Source organism: Oncorhynchus tshawytscha, linkage group LG18 (assembly GCF_018296145.1).
Source record: "Oncorhynchus tshawytscha isolate Ot180627B linkage group LG18, Otsh_v2.0, whole genome shotgun sequence".
In the NCBI taxonomy this organism is placed as follows: domain Eukaryota; kingdom Metazoa; phylum Chordata; class Actinopteri; order Salmoniformes; family Salmonidae; genus Oncorhynchus; species Oncorhynchus tshawytscha.
Window position 1 is genome coordinate 33,064,834 of NC_056446.1, and position 19,507 is coordinate 33,084,340.

Genomic DNA, 19,507 nt, shown 5'->3' on the forward strand with positions numbered 1-19,507 from the left:
TGACACTGACTCTACTCCAGCCACTTTAATCATGGGAATTGATGGGAAATGATGTAAATATATCACTAGCCACTTTAAACAATGCTACCTTATATAATGTTACTTACCCTACATTGTTCATCTCATATGCATACGTTGATACTGTACTCTATATCATCGACTGCATCCTTATGTAATACATGTATCACTAGCCACTTTAACTATGCCACTTGGTTTACATACTTATCTCATATGTATATACTGTACTCGATATCATCTACTGTATCTTGCCTATGCTGCTCTGTACCATCACTCATTCATATATCCTTATGTACATATTCTTTATCCCCTTACACTGTGTATGACAGTAGTTTTTTTTGGAATTGTTAGTTAGATTACTTGCTCGTTATTACTGCATTGTCGGAACTAGAAGCACAAGCATTTCGCTACACTCGCATTAACATCTGCTAACCATGTGTATGTGACAAATAAAATTAGATTTGATTTGATTTGATTTAATTTGATTTGATTTGGGGTGATTGACCTCTGCCTACTCCTTTAACATTTGACCCCCAGCATACAGGAACACAGCTGTCACTCACTTCACGAATAAAGCTTTGAGTCTGTTTTCAATAATTTAGTACATGACCCAGTGGATACATCAGTTGTATTTTTTTTAACCTTTATTTAACTAGGCAAGTCAGTTAAGAACACATTCTCATTCACAATGACGACCTACAACGGCCAAACCCAGACAGCGCTGGGCCAATTGTGCACCACCATATGGGACTCCCAATCACAGCTGGTTGAGATACAGCCTGGATTTGAACCAGTGTCTGTAGTGGGGGAGCCCAAACGGCATACCCTCATTTCACTATGTGGTGTATGAATTTCCTTGGGACATGAATCTGTCGACCAATGTGAAGAACAACAACTCTGTTGGCCAGTCAAAAATGTGATTGGATAATGTCCTCAATATACATTTCCTGTTTGTAGGTCCTTCGGCCTGTTTCTATAGACCTATTGTAAATATATTCAACTTGGAGGGGGCAGTCTCACTTAAGAGCTTACTGTAGGTAAATCCATTGAGCTAATATTAGCATGATGTCCATTTTCATCTTCGTTCACAGACATCTGTCATTTTGTTGACTTTTGGGTTTACTTTATCTGCCTTAGAGGTTACTGAGGTCATTGTAACCTTCAACCTCCAGTAATCCACTCTAGATCCACTGCTCATTCTCTTATGTTCACTCTACCTATTTGTATATAATGTATGTAAATTCATCTGTCTGTATTCTGTCTATAAACGTTGTCTATTACTAGCAGTTCCATATCACCAAGTAAAAGTCTGAGTATGTGTAAATGTACTTGGCAAATTATTCTACTGTATTTCAACAACCTGTACAGGTAACTTACAACCACAGGGAGGCACTACTGTATTATGTGGGATGTTGACCACTTCTGCACATCACATTGGTGTTTATCTATGCATATCTGAATGTACTTTAAAGCTCACTCATTTTAATAAGGCTACCTACCTATTCACTTTTACCTCATCATTATTCTGTAACTGTAACTTCACTGTAACTTTAGTTGCAAATGATAGAAAATGCAGGCATAATCAAATATGGAAAACATATAGACTGTGTGTGGTGCTCTCCAGAGTTATGTTAAATAGATCAACCTTTTCCTATGCTAGACATCAAGTTGTCAATGCTCAATAAGACCCTAATGGCTAAGTGGAAGGTTTCAGCCAATGGGTTCCATTCCCCCTGGCACATCCCATGGCTCCAGTACACCAATACTCTTCACCTCGGGATTCATGTTTCAGACATGGCAACCCTGGAAGAACAGCCACACGACCAAGTAAATAATCCACACGAATCAAGATGACCCTGACTTTTTGGTGCAGTAAGGACACACTTCTGAAAGATTCCAGGAAGAAACATCTCATGTACTTGTTTGGTTCTGGGTAGTAAGTCGGTGGTAAGTTGTTTATGCAATTGTAAATACTGCAACATGTATTTGTTTATGTACTTTATGTTCTATTTCATAAAGTTTTAGAGATAAAGAGAATGGGTGTTTATGTAGAACACTGGTCATATAGGCACAACACAAGTGTATCCATGCGACCCATCAAATATATATTTTTTGCACTTAGAATCAGTAAAAAAACAGCAGGTTTAACCAGCACTTTAACCTTAGTGGCGACCCATTTGGACAGTTACAGTGCATTCGGAAAGTATTCTGACCACTTGACTTTTTCCACATTTTGTTATGTTACAGCCTTATTTTAATTGAATTTTTTTTTATTATGTCATCGATCTACACACAATAACTCAATAATAATAAAGCGACAAACCTTTTAAAATTAATATTTACAAAAAAAATAAAATAATACCTTATACATCTAAGTATTCAGACCCTTTGCTATGAGTTCGAAATTGAGCTCAGGTGCATTCTGTTTCCATTGACCATCCTTGAGATGTTTCTACAACTTGACTGGAGTCCATCTGTTGTAAATTCAATGGATTGGACATGATTTGGAAAGGGACACACCTGTCTATATAAGGTCGCACGGTTGACAGTGCCATGAGGTCGAAGGAATTGTTCATAGAGCTCCAAGACAGGATTTGTGCAGCATTGAAGGTCCCCAAGAACACAGTTGCCTCCATCATTCTTAAATGGAAGAATTCTGCAACCACCAAGACTCTTCCTAGAGCTGGCTGCCCAGCCAAACTGAGCAATGGGGGGAGAAGGGCCTTGGTCAGTGAGGTGACCAAGAACCCAATGGTCACTCTGACAGAGCTACAGAGTTCCTCTGTGGAGATGGGAGAACCTTCCAGAAGGACAACAATCTCTGCAGCACTCCACCAATCAGGCCTTTATGGTAGAGTGGCCAGACAGAAGCTACTCCTCAGTAAAATGTACATGACTGCTCACTTGGAGTTTGACAAAAAGCACCTAAAACCTCTCAGACCATGAGAAACAATTTTCTCTGGTCTGATGAAACCAAGATTGAACTCTTTGGCCTGAATACCAAGCATCACGTCTGGAGGAAACCTAGCACCATCTCTGCTGTGAAGCAGGGTGGTGGCTGCATCATAACGTGGAGATGTTTATCAGCGACAGGGATTGGGAGACTAGTCAGGATCGAGGGAAATATGAACGGAGCAAAGTACAGAGAGATTCTGGATGAAAACCTGCTCCAGTGCACTCAGGACCCAGACTGGGGCGAACGTTTACCTTCCAACAGGACAACGACCCTAAGCATGCAACCAAGACAAGGCAGGAGTTGCTTCGGGACATGTCTATGAATTTCCTTAAGTGGCCCTGTGCAGCGACGCTCCCCATCCAACCTAACAGAGCTTGAGAGGATCTGCAGAGAATGTGAGAAACTCCCCAAATACAGGTGTGCCAAACTTGTAGCGTCATACCCAAGAAGACTCGAGGTGTAATCACTGCCAAACGTGCTTCAGCAAAGTACCGAGTAAAGGGTCTGAATACTTATGTAAACGTCACATTTTCTCTTTAATACACTTGCAAAAATTTGTTTTTGCTTTGTCATCATGTGGTATTGTGTATAGATTGATAAAAAAAAAAAAACAATTGAATCATTTTTAGAATAAGGCTGTGTCGTAACTTTTTTGGGGAAAAGTCAAGGGGTCGAAATACTTTCCAAACGCACTCTATATGCCTGCTTTCTGATGTTCTGTTGTTGTGTGGTTATTAGGGCACGTTTATCAGTTAGCTCTGATTTAGGCGGGGTTCAATGAAGGGAATGCCTGGAATGTGTCAGTGCCAGGCGTCCTCGTGGTTGGTGGAACAGCGGGCGGCCTGGGAAGGGGCTGGGCACTACATGTCTGGTATATATCCATGGTTGCATTGTTATCCCTCTTTTTAGGTCCCAACAGTGAATTGAATACCTGATATGGTTATGTAGTATTTATTTGGCATAGGTTACGGCCAGACAGAAGCCTGTGCTCGTTCTGGGTCAGTAAACTATTCAATTCATGAAAAACTCAAGAAATGTTGTGTACATTCTCTCATTTATGATCTTTCGAGGTCATTACAATAAGTTAAAACCCATTGGTAATTGATGATGGGTAAATCATTAAATGTTTATACTGCATTAAGGCATTGCAATCAACGAGAATCCTTAAAGGAAAACTTTTGGTATTTGTATTTGTTTCATTAGGCCATTGTTGACATAGTCTCAAAATGTTTTGCTTGTCAGCAATAAACTTTTCAAGATATGTAACTTTCAAAATGCAGAAATCATCCCTGTATGATGCATTTTGTATCATATGATGCTACGTTTTTAATCCCATTGAATTACTGAGACTGACAGCCTCCTATCTTATCCTATCCTCGGCTGCTGCAGCGCCTCTATATGGATGTGGCAGGGTGGGTCTGAGCCATGGGCAGCCTGCCAGGCAAGCTGTGCCTCCTCCACACTGAGCCAGCACTATGCACCATTACCTCTCCTCTGCTCTACCCATCAGACACCATCAACATCTTTTTCACCCAACACAGAGCGTCTCACACCCCTTAGATATCCCTCACATGCACGTTCCCCAATAGGGTCCATGCAGACACACACACACCAAATCCAATCAGTTTTCCAAGTTGATTCAATGTCATCACACATACATTTTTGTTGTTGTTGAAATCAAGTGGAAACTATGTCGATTCAAAAGTTTTTGCCCAGTGGGCAGGGTCATATTCATCCGGGCACACCTTAACAAAACAATTTGCAATGGAAAGCAAAGGAGTGTTTCTTATTGGACAAGTTCAGGTAGTAGTTCTGTGTTTCAGTCCATAATTTTTTATCTTGGTGCCTAACAAGTACGACCCAGTGTGCACTCTGCTTTGGCTTAAAAAGGGCTTTATACACCTCACTCCACCTCTAACCACATGATCTACCCTGGTTAAGCTCATTGATGCCCCTACTTGCCTCCAACTCTTCCCTTGTACAAACACGTTTTAAAATGCATGCAGGAGCTAAGTGGATATCTAGGAGGCATGTGAATTAGATTGTCAACACAGGGTGTTAGGAGACTTCCCCTTATCCTAGTCCGGCTATGCTATGACTTAAGGAGTCCAGGGCAGGTTAATGTGGGGTTACCCATTAGTTTTTTATCTCCGAATTGGACGTCAGTCGGGCCAATTAGTGGTCTGACATGTGATGTTGAGGTCGTCTCCGGGATTCCAGAATGCTGAAATCCACATTGGTTCTGGAATGCTGAAATTCCCAGAAATCCATGATATCCTCAGAGCTGCTTCATACAAATCTACTTACTGTTCACCCAGATCTACCAGAGGCTGACAATAGAAGATCAATGCTGAACAATGCAATACAATTACATGACAAATGTTGCACATTACCACGTCTTATAATAAGGGTCTGACAAAACACGAACGTTTCAGAATATCTATTTTTTTTTATATTTTTGTAGCGAAACACAATCTTTTTGACAGCAGAAACATTGTCTACAAATCCAGGTGCGAAATATACATGGTTGTACTGTAACTGTATAGTAGGACACCGCTTTATTTCTGTATGCCTACCAAGAAAATAAAGACACTGGTTGGTGGAACAGCGGGCGGCCTGGGAAGGGGCTGGGCACTACATGTCTGGCATATTTCCATGGTTGCACTGTTATCCCTCTTTTTAGGCCCCAACAGTGAATTGAATACCTGCTATGGTTATGTAGTATTTATTTGGCATAGGTTACGGCCAGACAGAAGCCTGTGCTCGTTCTGGGTCAGTAAACTATTCAATTCATGAAAAACTCAAGAAATGTTGTGTACATTCTCTCATTTATGATCTTTCGAGGTCATTACAATAAGTTAAAACCCATTGGTAATTGATGATGGGTAAATCATTAAATGTTTATACTGCATTAAGGCATTGCAATCAACGAGAATCCTTAAAGGAAAACTTTTGGTATTTGTATTTGTTTCATTAGGCCATTGTTGACATAGTCTCAAAATGTTTTGCTTGTCAGCAATAAACTTTTCAAGATGTGTAACTTTCAAAATGCAGAAATCATCCCTGTATGATGCATTTTGTATCATATGATGCTACGTTTTTAATCCCATTGAATTACTGAGACTGACAGCCTCCTATCTTATCCTATCCTCGGCTGCTGCAGCGCCTCTATATGGATGTGGCAGGGTGGGTCTGAGCCATGGGCAGCCTGCCAGGCAAGCTGTGCCCCCTCCACACTGAGCCAGCACTATGCACCATTACCTCTCCTCTGCTCTACCCATCAGACACCATCAACATCTTTTTCACCCAACACAGAGCGTCTCACACCCCTTAGATATCCCTCACATGCACGTTCCCCAATAGGGTCCATGCAGACACACACACACCAAATCCAATCAGTTTTCCAAGTTGATTCAATGTCATCACACATACATTTTTGTTGTTGTTGAAATCAAGTGGAAACTATGTTGATTCAAAAGTTTTTGCCCAGTGGGCAGGGTCATATTCATCCGGGCACACCTTAACAAAACAATTTGCAATGGAAAGCAAGAAGGAGTGTTTCTTATCGGACAAGTTCAGGTAGTAGTTCTGTGTTTCAGTCCATAATTTTTATCTTGGTGCCTAACAAGTACGACCCAGTGTGCACTCTGCTTTGGCTTAAAAAGGGCTTCATACACCTCACTCCACCTCTAACCACATGATCTACCCTGGTTAAGCTCATTGATGCCCCTACTTGCCTCCAACTCTTCCCTTGTACAAACACGTTTTAAAATGCATGCAGGAGCTAAGTGGATATCTAGGAGGCATGTGAATTAGATTGTCAACACAGGGTGTTAGGAGACTTCCCCTTATCCTAGTCCGGCTATGCTATGACTTAAGGAGTCCAGGGCAGGTTAATGTGGGGTTACCCATTCGTTTTTTATCTCCGAATTGGACGTCAGTCGGGCCAATTAGTGGTCTGACATGTGATGTTGAGGTCATCTCCGGGATTCCAGAATGCTGAAATGCACATTGGTTCTAGAATGCTGAAATTCCCAGAAATCCATGATATCCTCAGAGCTGCTTCATACAAATCTACTTACTGTTCACCCAGATCTACCAGAGGCTGACAATAGAAGATCAGTGCTGAACAAGGCAATACAATTACATGACAAATGTTGCACATTACCACATCTTATAAGGGTCTGACAAAACACGAAAGCCCAGATTATCTAGATGTTTTTATATTTTTGTAACAAAAAACAATATGTTTGACCACAGAAACATTGTCTACAACTCCAAATGAGAAATATAAATGGTTGTACTGCAAATGTACAGTGAGGCACCTCTTTATTTCTGTATGCCTACCAAGAAAATAAAGACACTAGTGTACAGCTTTTGTTCATTCTCCATCAATTATATATATAAAAAAAAGTCAATATACAGAGTCAATGTACAGATGCAGTTGATCCAGAATGTCACAAAAAAGTCATTCAGACAACACAATGTGAGGAAAGACAGATAGTGTATAAGGTTCTTAATGGGCCCATGAGTTTGTCCTCGGTAAACATGCAAGTTGTACACGTTACAGAAAAGCCAACAACTTCAGCATAGTTGAGAGCCACTTTGCACTGTACATTTATGCTACCAGTCAATTTATGCTACCAAACAAAAGAAAATCAAGTTTGATCATTCCTAGACACAGTTTACTATGCATTTCCAGTCCATTTCTCATACCAATAACTGGTGAGGGAGGCAAGGTTTCTGCTTATCCTCAAATGTCAAACATTTTAGGTGATGAGATCCAGACTGTTCAAAAGTTTGGGGTCACTTAGAAATGTCCTTGTTATTGAAAGAAAAGCACATTTTTTGTCTATTAAAATAACGTCAAATTGATCAGAAATACAGTGTAGACATTGTTAATGTTGTAACTGACTATTGTAGCTGGAAACAGACGATTTTTTATGGAATATCTACATAGGCTTACAGAGGCCCATTATCAGCAACCATCACTCCTGTGTTCCAATGGCACGATGTGTTAGCTAATCCAAGTTTACCATTTTAAAAGGCTAAATGATCACTAAAAAACCCTTTTGCAATTATGTTAGCACAGCTGAAAACTGTTGTGCGGATTAAAGAAGCAATAAGAATGGCCTTCTTTAGACTAGTTGAGTATCTTGAGCATCAGCATTTGTGGGTTCGATTACAGGCTCAAAATGGCCAGAAACAAATAACTTTCTTCTGAAACTTGTCAGTCTATTATTGTTCTGAGAAATTAAGGCTATTCCATGCAAGAAATTGCCAAGAAACTGAAGATCTCGTACAGCGCTGTGTACTACTCCCTTCACAGAACAGCGCAAACTGTCTCTAACCAGAATAGAATATAGGAGTGGGAGGCCCCAGTGCACAACTGAGCAAGAGGACAAGTACAGTAGAGTGTCAAGTTTAAGAAACAGACACATCACATGTCCTCAACTGGCAGCTTCATTAAATAGTACCCGCAAAACACCAGTCTCAACATCAACAGTGAAGATGCGACTCCAGACTGCTGGCCTTCTAGGCAGAGTTGCAAAGAAAAAGCCATATCTCAGACTTGCCAATGAAAATAAAAGATTAAGATGGGCAAAAGAACACAGACACTGGACAGAGGAACTCTGCCTAGAAGGCTAGCATCCCGGAGTCGCCTCTTCACTGTGACTGGTGTTTTGCGGGTACTATTTAATGAATCCGCCAGTTGAGGACTTGTGAGGCGTCAGTTTCTCAAACTAGACACTCTAATGTACTTGTCCTCTTGCTCAGTTGTGCACTGGGGCCTCCCACTCCTCTTACTCTTCTGGTTAGAGACCGTTTGTGCTGTTCTGTGAAGGGAGTAGTATACAGAGTTGTACGAGATCTTCAGTTTCTTGGCAATTTCTTACATGGAATAGCCTTCATTTCTCAGAACAAGAATAGACTGACGAGTTTCCGAAGAAAGGCTTTTGTTTCTGGCCATTTTGAGCCTGTAATCAAACCCACAAATGCTGATGCTCCAGATACTCAACTAGTCTAAAAAAGGCCAGTTGTATTGCTTCTTTAATCAGAACAGCAGTTTTCAGCTGTGCTAACATAATTGCAAAAGGGTTTTCTAATGATCACTTTTAAAATGATAAACTTGGATTAGCTAACACAACATTCCATTGGAACACAGGAGTGATGGTTGCTGATAATGGGTCTCTGTACGCAGATATATGTACAGTGCCTTGCGAAAGTATTCGGCCCCCTTGAACTTTGCGACCTTTTGCCACATTTCAGGCTTCAAACATAAAGATATAAAACTGTATTTTTTTGTGAAGAATCAACAACAAGTGGGACACAATCATGAAGTGGAACGACATTTATTGGATATTTCAAACTTTTTTAACAAATCAAAAACTGAAAAATTGGGCGTGCAAAATTATTCAGCCCCTTTACTTTCAGTGCAGCAAACTCTCTCCAGAAGTTCAGTGAGGATCTCTGAATGATCCAATGTTGACCTAAATGACTAATGATGATAAATACAATCCACCTGTGTGTAATCAAGTCTCCGTATAAATGCACCTGCACTGTGATAGTCTCAGAGGTCCGTTAAAAGCGCAGAGAGCATCATGAAGAACAAGGAACACACCAGGCAGGTCCGAGATACTGTTGTGAAGAAGTTTAAAGCCGGATTTGGATACAAAAAGATTTCCCAAGCTTTAAACATCCCAAGGAGCACTGTGCAAGCGATAATATTGAAATGGAAGGAGTATCAGACCACTGCAAATCTCCCAAGACCTGGCCGTCCCTCTCAACTTTCAGCTCATACAAGGAGAAGACTGATCAGGGATGCAGCCAAGAGGCCCATGATCACTCTGGATGAACTGCAGTGATCTACAGCTGAGGTGGGAGACTCTGTCCATAGGACAACAATCAGTCGTATATTGCACAAATCTGTCCTTTATGGAAGAGTGGCAAGAAGAAAGCCATTTCTTAAAGATATCCATAAAAAGTGTTGTTTAAAGTTTGCCACAAGACACCTGGGAGACACACCAAACATGTGGAAGAAGGTGCTCTGGTCAGATGAAACCAAAATTGAACTTTTTGGCAACAATTCAAAACGTTATGTTTGGCGTAAAAGCAACACAGCTCATCACACCATCCCCACTGTCAAACATGGTGGTGGCAGCATCATGGTTTGGGCCTGCTTTTCTTCAGCAGGGACAGGGAAGATGGTTAAAATTGATGGGAAGATGGATGGAGCCAAATACAGGACCATTCTGGAAGAAAACCTGATGGAGTCTGCAAAAGACCTGAGACTGGGACGGAGATTTGTCTTCCAACAAGACAATGATCCAAAACATAAAGCAAAATCTACAATGGAATGGTTCAAAAATAAACATATCCAGGTGTTAGAATGGCCAAGTCAAAGTCCAGACCTGAATCCAATCGAGAATCTGTGGAAAGAACTGAAAACTGCTGTTCACAAATGCTCTCCATCCAACCTCACTGAGCTCGAGCTGTTTTGCAAGGAGGAATGGGAAAAAATGTCAGTCTCTCGATGTGCAAAACTGATAGAGACATACCCCAAGCGACTTACAGCTGTAATTGCAGCAAAAGGTGGCGCTACAAAGTATTAACTTAAGGGGGCTGAATAATTTTGCACGCCCAATTTTTCAGTTTTTGATTTGTTAAAAAAGTTTGAAATATCCAATAAATGTCGTTCCACTTCATGATTGTGTCCCACTTGTTGATTCTTCACAAAAAAATACAGTTTTATATCTTTATGTTTGAAGCCTGAAATGTGGCAAAAGGTCGCAAAGTTCAAGGGGGCCGAATACTTTCGCAAGGCACTGTAGATATTCCATTAAAAATCAGCCGTTTCCAGCTACAATAGTCAGTTACAACATTAACAATGTCTAGCAAGGTCTACACTGTATTTCTGATCAATATGATGTTATTTTAATGAACAAAAAAAATAGATTTTCTATCAAAAACAAGGAACCTTCTAAGTGACCCCAAACTTTTGAATGGTAGTGCACATGAAAAAGTAAAAATGTTTATTGGAATTGGAGAAGGATGCTTGTCTCTCAAAGATTGAGCATGTTGATCTGCAGTTTTTCTGAGGGCTTAATCTTTCTGTGCAAGAGAGGGTAAACTCCTGCTGGTTGTTAGCTCTATACTGGGTTAATTGATTTAGAGGCCAACAGGGGCCATGTTCTTTTGCTGAAACTAATCATAGGACCCTCCTCTAATGAACCTTTTAAGTGACATCACGATAACAGTTACATTTTCACTTAAGACCCATTTCACATTGCTATCTTAAAAATGAAATATTTCATGATTTTGAGGATGAATTGTTTGCTCGCTTTATACATGAATACAACTTGATAGGAACCAGATATGGCATTATTTAATGAAGCCTCAAATAAACATTCTGGATACAAAGTTAAAATATTCAAATACGGGGTTTCATGAAATAATTTCATATATACATTTTTTTATGATGAACTAAATTGCCTATATAAAGTGTACATATATATATATATACACAATACCATTCAGTCAGAATGGGTTAAGAAACGATTGGTTCTGCAGATATAAAAAAATGCGGATGGATATACGGTCAGGTCCATAATTATTGGCAGCCTTGTTAAAGAGGAACAAAAAATAAATAATACAAACTACATTTAAAAAAATGTAAATCATATTATTTTACACTCAGGGAAAGGGCTTTTGTTTAATAAGTAATAAAACAAATCCAAGAAAGATAGGGGTTAAATGTATTGTCACCGCTGTTTTTAGTACTACAGCACCCTCCCCTTGCGAGGATAACAGCACAGAGTCTTTTTCTCAAATGTTTTATGAGATTGGAGAATACATTGGGAGGGATCTTAGATCATTCCTCCATACAGAATCTTTCCAGATCCTTGGCATCCTTCGTCTGTGCTTATAGAATGCCCTCTTCAATTCAAACCGCAGGTTTTCAATGGGGTTCAAGTGGAGGCTGAGATGGCCATTGCAAAATGTTGATTTTGTGGTCAATAAACAATTTCTTTGTAGATTTTGATGTGCGCTGGGGTTATTGTCTTGCTGTAAGATCCAGTTACGTCAAAGTGTCTCCTGGCAGAGGCAACCAGGTTTTTGGCTACAATCTTCTGGTAATTGGTAAAGTTCACGATGCCGTTGACCTTAACAAGGGCCACAGGACCAGTGGATACAAAATAGCCCCATAACATTAAAGATGCATCATCATATTTTACCATAGGTATGAGGAACTTTTATGTTTCGAGACCAAACCCACCTCTGGTGTACTTAACCAAAGAGCTCTATTTTGATGTCACCTTTTTCTCTGAGCAAATGTATTAGTTCAAAATAATATAACGTCCTCTTTTTGCATACAATATAGCTCAGTATTTGTATTATTTATTTTGTGCAGTCTTTTTAGTTCATCTTTATCAAGGGTGCCAATCATTTTGGACCTGACAGTATATTGAGGTTTTTCATAATGCAAATTTTGAAGTCAGAGCCCCGTCGTGGACAGAGGGGAAGAACAGTATTAGACCATGTGTGTTTGTTCAGCAAAATAAAACATGTAAAAACATTAAATTCATTATATATTTCATATTCACTTACAACAGTATTAGTCCAGAGCCATGCATGGCCCATCATCTCAGCAACAAGATGGACTTTCAGTGTTATGCCAATTTACAAGTCAACAAATACAGTGATTTGTTTCACGTTCCTCGTGTCAGAGAAACCATGGCCCTCCTCAGGAACAACAGGCCTGCTTCCCATTTCCTAGGTTTCATTGCATGTCTTACGTGTAGTTTGTAGTTGACCATTACTGTGCATTCCCCCTCCCCATGTAGAGAACACACACATACAAACACACTCCACGAATCAGCTCCATCCACCAAGCGTCGGTAGCCGACTTACCCACTTGGGGGAACTTTGTACATATCTGTCACAAAAATGGAGCATCCACAATAGATTAACATGAATGAATTCCATGCAGGACGAGGAGGGAGGAGGCATGGACTTCTCCTCCAGCCTGGAGGTCTATCAGAACTGAGGCGTATTGCTATCTCTCTGGGGCAGTGTTTTAGAAGACACAAAGCAAGTCCTCATCTCTCCTAGACAGTACTCTCCATGACCCACTCTTGGCTGTCGAAGGTCCCCTTGCTCCCCCCCATATCCCCTTCCTCGTCACACTGTAGCAGCATGCCGTTCACAGACAGGCTCCTCTTAGTCCAGATGTTGCTGATGCGCCGCGGGTAACTGCACACCGGCGTTGTGGCAGTGGAGGTGCTAGAGGCCATCGCTTGGTCTGTTTGTTGATCTGTATCCATACAGTCCCCCATGTCAAACGACTGGCTCCTTTTTGGTTTGGAGTCATGAGACAGCATGAGCAACCGGCTCAGCCGCGAGTCCATTGTCCGGCCCAGCAGGGGCTCCCTGTCCGTGTGGGGCCTATCGCCACCCGCCACCGGGGTACTACTGCTGGATGAGGGCTCCCCCAGGTCTCCCCTGCCCTGGGCCCCCCGGAGCTCTAGGGAGTTGAAGGCCCCCAGCAGGTGATCCAGGTTTGCCCTGGGCTTAGAGGGGGCAGCCTGCCTCCACATAATGGCCAGGGTGCTGTTGGGGCTGTAGGAACCCTCCCCGACCACCGAGCCCCCCGACGAGGATGAGGACGAGGTGCTCTGGAGGGAACCACATTTAAACTCCACCACCTCATCCTGGAGGGTCACTTTGGCCTTTGGTTTGGGCAGGGGAAGGGGCACGCCGTTCTGTCCCAGCCGGCCCCCATTGGTCTGTGAGTGGGTGTCACTTACGCTGGTCAGCTTGCCGCTCCCCCCGATGCCACCCCCCTCATGGTCGGTGGCCTTGTAGCGTACCATCAGGATAACGATGAAGATGAGTAGCGTCGCCACGATGATGCCACCCACCACCAGGATCATGGTGCCCCCCAGAAACTGGCTGTGGAGAGACTGGCACTGTGTGTAGTCATCGCGGGTGAAGAACTGGGCACAGCCCACCACGTTGGTGGCCGTCAGGGTGGTGGCGGTGTCGTCCCAGGCGGCCAGGACACACAAGTCGTACTTGGTCCCCGACACCAGGTTGGTCACCAGGAAGGCCTGGCTGGAGGCCGGGATCATCCTATAGAAATGGAGAGGAAGAGTTAAACATGGTGATGACTGAGTCGAGTCAGCATAATCATTGTTGGACATCCGTGAAAACCTGTGAAAGTCAGCTGTGAAAACCTACTACATTTGATACAATTTAATTGATTTGGAGGATAATGTTATTAATATCCATCTTTCTTAACACCATGCATTTCATATCAATACAAAACTGTGCTTGAGTGTTCTTTATGATGCCATTTCCACTGAAAGAAAAGCAGGGCTTCCTCATTCCTGAGGAGTTGTCCAGTGTTAAGTCTCTTTGTGGTTGAGGTTCTAGTCTAACAGACAGACAGCTGTAATTGGCTTTATCTCTCTAAACCATCTGTCCTGCTGCAGCAAACAGACGCTCCACCCCATGTCTGAGCCATGGAGATGTGAGAAGAATAAATAACCAGAACACAGAGGAAAAGAGTGAAAAAAGAGAGAAAGAGAGGGAAAGGGAGAATATTGAAAGGCTTCTGTAACAGCTAGAGCCTCAGATACCTATGTTGCTCAGGCGAGTCTTAGTCCGCTTATAAGGCAGGAACCTGTCTGAGAACATGACGAGTTATGTCCAGGGAACTGGCTCGGAGCTGTTCCACAACATCAGTCATTCAGTCACAGTAGCTGGTCATGCACACCCATGTAGTATGCTGGCCATAAACACCCATGTGATAAGCTGGCCATAAACACCCATGTGATAAGCTGGCCATAAACACCCATGTGATAAGCTGGCCATAAACACCCATGTAGTATGCTGGCAATAAACACCCATGTGATAAGCTGGCCATAAACACCCATGTCATATGCTGGCCATAAACACCCATGTGATAAGCTGGCCATCAACACACGTGATAAGCTGGCCATCAACACCCATGTGATAAGCTGGCCATCAACACTCATGTGATAAGCTGGCCATAAACACCCATGTGATAAGCTGGCCATCAACACCCATGTGATAAGCTGGCCATCAACACCCATGTGATAAGCTGGCCATCAACACCCATGTGATAATATATAACCATAAGATAATAACTGTAACCAATGATGCCATACCTTTTTTTCACATTGTTCTGTGTTTTCTGATAACTCACTGATAACTCACTCCACACTAATACTACAGTATTAGTGTGGAGTGAGCAAAAGATGCAAAATAATCTGAAACAGGAAATGCCCATGCTCAGGTCTGTTCAACACTGGTCTGATTCCACGCTTCAAGAATGCTGCAATCACGTGGACATTTTTATTTTATCTTTATTTAACTAGGCAAGTCAGTTAAGAACAAATTCTTATTTTCAATGACGGCCTAGGAACAGTGGGTTAACTGCCTGTTCAGGGGCAGAACGACAGATTTGTACCTTGTCAGCTCGGGGGTTTGAATTTGCAACCTTACGGTACCTAGTCCAATGCTCTAACCACTAGGCTACCCTGCCGCCCCATGTTCCAGATAGCGTTGAACAACAACATTGATGTTAACGCTGATTCGGTGAGCGAGTTTATTAGCAAGTGCATCGGTGATGTTGTACCAACAGCGACTATTAAAACCTTCCCCAACTAGAAACCGTGGATTGATGGCAGCATTCGCGCAAAACTGAAAGCGTGATCCACTGTTTTTAATCAGGGAAGGCGACCGAAAACATGACCGAATACAACAGTGTAACTATTCCCTCCGCAAGGCAATCAAACAAGCTAAGCGTCAGTACAGAGACAAAGTAGAGTCGCAATTCAAAGGCTCAGACACGAGAGGTATGTGGCAGGGTCTACAGTCAATCACGGACTATAAAAAGAAAACCAGCCCTGTCGCGGACCACGATGTCTTTCTCCCAGACAAACTAAACAGCTTCTTTGCTCGCTTTGAGGACAATACAGTGCCACTGACACGGCCCGCTACCAAAACCTGTGGGCTCTTCACCGCAGCCAATGTGAGTAAAACATTTAAACGTGTTAACCCTTGCAAGGCTGCCGGCCCAGACAGCATCCCTAGCCGCGTCCTCAGAGCATGCGCAGACCAGCTGGCTAGTGTGTTTTCGTACATATTCAATCAATCCCTATCCCAGACTGCTGTTCCCACATGCTTCAAGAGGGCCACCATTGTTCCTGTTCCCAAGAAAGCTAAGGTAACTGAGCTAACGACTATCGCCCTGTAGCACTCACTTCCGTCATCATGAAGTGCTTTGAGAGACTGGTCAAGGATCATATCACCTCCACCCTACCTGACACCCTAGACCCACTCCAATTTGCTTACCACCCCAATAGGTCCACAGACGACACAATCGCAATCACACTGCGCACTGCCCTAACCCATCTGGACAAGAGGAATACCTATGTAAGAATGCTGTTCATCGACTACAGCTCAACATTTAGCACCATAATACCCTCCAAACTCGTCATACCCCTGGTCTCGATCCCGCCCTGTGCAACTGGGTCCTGGACGGGACGCCCCCAGGTGGTGAGGGTAGGAAACAACATCTCCACCTCGCTGATCCTCAACACTGGGGCCCCACAAGGGTGCTTTCTCAGCCCTCACCTGTACTCCTTGTTCATCCATGACTGCGTGGCCATGCACGCCTCCAACTCAATCATCAAGTTTGCTGACAACATTACAGGTGGTAGGCTTCATTACCAACAACGATGAGATGGCCTACAGGGAGAAGGTGAGGGCCCTCGGAGTGTGGTGTCAGGAAAATAACCTCACACTCAACGTCAACAAAAAAAATGAGATGATCGTGGACTTAAGGAAACAGCAGAGGGAGCATCCCCCTTTCCACATCAACGGGACAGTAGTGGAGAAGGTGAAAGCTTTAATTTCCTCGGCGTACACATCACAGACAAACTGAAATGGTCCACCCACACAGACAGCGGGGTGAAGAAGGCGCAACAGCGCCTCTTCAACTTCAGGAGGCTGAAGAGATTTGGCTTGTCACCAAAAACACTCACAAACTTTCACAGATGCACAATTGAGAGCATCCTGGGGCTGTATCAGGGCTGTATCACCACCTGGTATGGCAACTGCTCTCCAGAGGGTAGTGAGGTCTGCACAACGCATCACCGGGGGAAAACTACCTGCCCTCCAGGACACCTACACCACCCGATGTCACAGGAAGGCCAAAAAGATCATCAAGGACAACAACAACCCGAGCCACTGCCTGTTCACCCCGCTATCATCCAGAAGGCGAGGTCAGTACAGGTGCATCAAAGCTGGGACTGAGACGCTGAAACAGCTTCTATCTCAAGGCCATCAGACTGTTAAACAGCCACCACTAACATTGAGTGGCTGCTGCCAACATACTGACTCAAATCTCTAGCCACTTTAATAATTAACAATTGTATCACAAGTCACTTTAAACAATGCCACTTTATACGTATAATGTTTACATACCCTACATTACTAATCTCACATGTACAGTGGGGCAAAAAAGTATTTAGTCAGCCACCAATTGTGCAAGTTCTCCCACCTAAAAAGATGAGAGAGTTCTGTAATTTTAATCAAAGGTACACTTCAACTATGACAGACAAAATGAGAAAAAAAATCCAGAAAATCACATTGTAGGATTTTTTATGAATTTATTTGCAAATTATGGTGGAAAATAAGTATTTGGTCAATAACAAAAGTTTATCTCAATACTTTGTTATATACCCTTTGTTGGCAATGACAGAGGTCAAACGTTTTCTGTAAGTAAGTTAAGGTTTTCACACACTGTTGCTGGTATTTTGGCCCATTCCTCCATGCAGATCTCCTCTAGAGCAGTGATGTTTTGGGGCTGTTGCTGGGCAACACGGACTTTCAACTCCCTCCAAAGATTTTCTGTTGGGTTGAGATCTGGAGACTGGCTAGGCCACTCCAGGACCTTGAAATGCTTCCTACGAAGCCACTCCTTCGTTGCCCGGGCGGTGTGTTTGGGATCATTGTCATGCTGAAAGACCCAGCCACGTTTCATCTTTAATGCCCTTGCTGATGGTAGGCTTTGTTACTTTGGTCCCAGCTCTCTGCAGGTCATTCACTAGGCCCCCCCGTGTGGTTCTGGGATTTTTGCTCACCGTTCTTGTGATCATTTTGACCCTACGGGGTGAGATCTTGCGCAGAGCCCCAGATCGAGGGAGATTATCAGTGGTCTTGTATGTCTTCCATTTCCTAATAATTGCTCCCACAGTTGATTTCTTCAAACCAAGCTGCTTACCTATTGCAGATTCAGTCTTCCCAGCCTGGTGCAGGTCTACAATTTTGTTTCTGGTGTCCTTTGACAGCTCTTTGGTCTTGGCCATAGTGGAGTTTGAAGTGTGACTGTTTGAGGTTGTGGACAGGTGTGTTTTATACTGATAACAAGTTCAAACAGGTGCCATTAATACAGGTAATGAGTGGAGGGCAGAGGAGTCTCTTAAAGAAGAAGTTACAGGTCTGTGAGAGCCAGAAATCTTGCTTGTTTGTAGGTGACCAAATACTTATTTTCCACCATAATTTGCAAATAAATTCATTAAAAATCCTACAATGTGATTTTCTGGATTTTTTTCCCCTCATTTTGTCTGTCATAGTTGAAGTGTACCTATGATGAAAATTACAGGCCTCTCTCAACTTTTTAAGTGGGAGAACTTCCACAATTGGTGGCTGACTAAATACCTTTTTGCCCCACCCATCGCTCATCCATATATTTATATGTACATATTCTTATTCATTCCTTTACACTTGTGTGTATAAGGTAGTTTTTGTGAAATTGTTAGATTACTTGTTAGATATTACTGCATGGTCGGAACTAGAAGCACAAGCACTTCACTACACTCGCATTAACATCTGCTAACCATGTGTATGTAACCAAAATAATGTGATTTGAATTTTATTTTATTTGATCAAAAGTTGATCATATTAAATGTTTTGGTCCTCAGGGGATGTAATCTATTACACAGTGATAATTGCTTGCTTGGTATAGGCATGGGATGGAGGGAAATTCCAGCGCTTAGTGAATATTTTGCTAGGCACTGCTCTGTCCTGTGACTGATTCATGTCAGGCCGTCTGTGTTGAATGTTTCATTCAGCTGAATTAAAATACATCGGGACAAAGTGGAACTCAGGAAAAAACGTCTGGCTGTGCTTATCACAAGGAGATGAATACAAGTTTTTTTCCCTACACCCTTTGGGCATCGAAAGGCAATTTGGAGATTGCTTTAAATCGTTTCCAGTGAAGGCATGAGGCCATAACATTAATCAGAGCGAGAGAGGATGTGAGTCCTTAAACATTGCTTCTGGGAAGGAAAAGTAGTGGGGAAGGGGATAGGGATAGGCACCAGTCAGCCACAGCTACCCTCATCCTCCCAAACAGTTTAAAAGCTATTGTCAGATACAGTTTCAACACACTTCCTTATTGGCAAGAAAGAAAAAAGAACTGAAAACAAACAAACAAAT

At 42.5% G+C, this 19,507-nt stretch overlaps 1 protein-coding gene across 1 annotated transcript in view; it reads right to left on the bottom strand.

The window, feature by feature from the left end:
- Positions 1-10,915: 10,915 nt before the first annotated feature.
- LOC112217905 (leucine-rich repeat and fibronectin type-III domain-containing protein 2) overlaps positions 10,916-19,507 on the bottom strand; it is a 169,368-nt gene continuing 160,776 nt past the window's right edge. Inside the window, exon 5 of the mRNA XM_024378511.2 lies at positions 10,916-14,107. Within this exon, the coding sequence (XP_024234279.1) occupies positions 13,084-14,107 (1,024 nt within the window). The 3' untranslated portion in view covers positions 10,916-13,083. The remainder of the gene's footprint in view (positions 14,108-19,507) is intronic.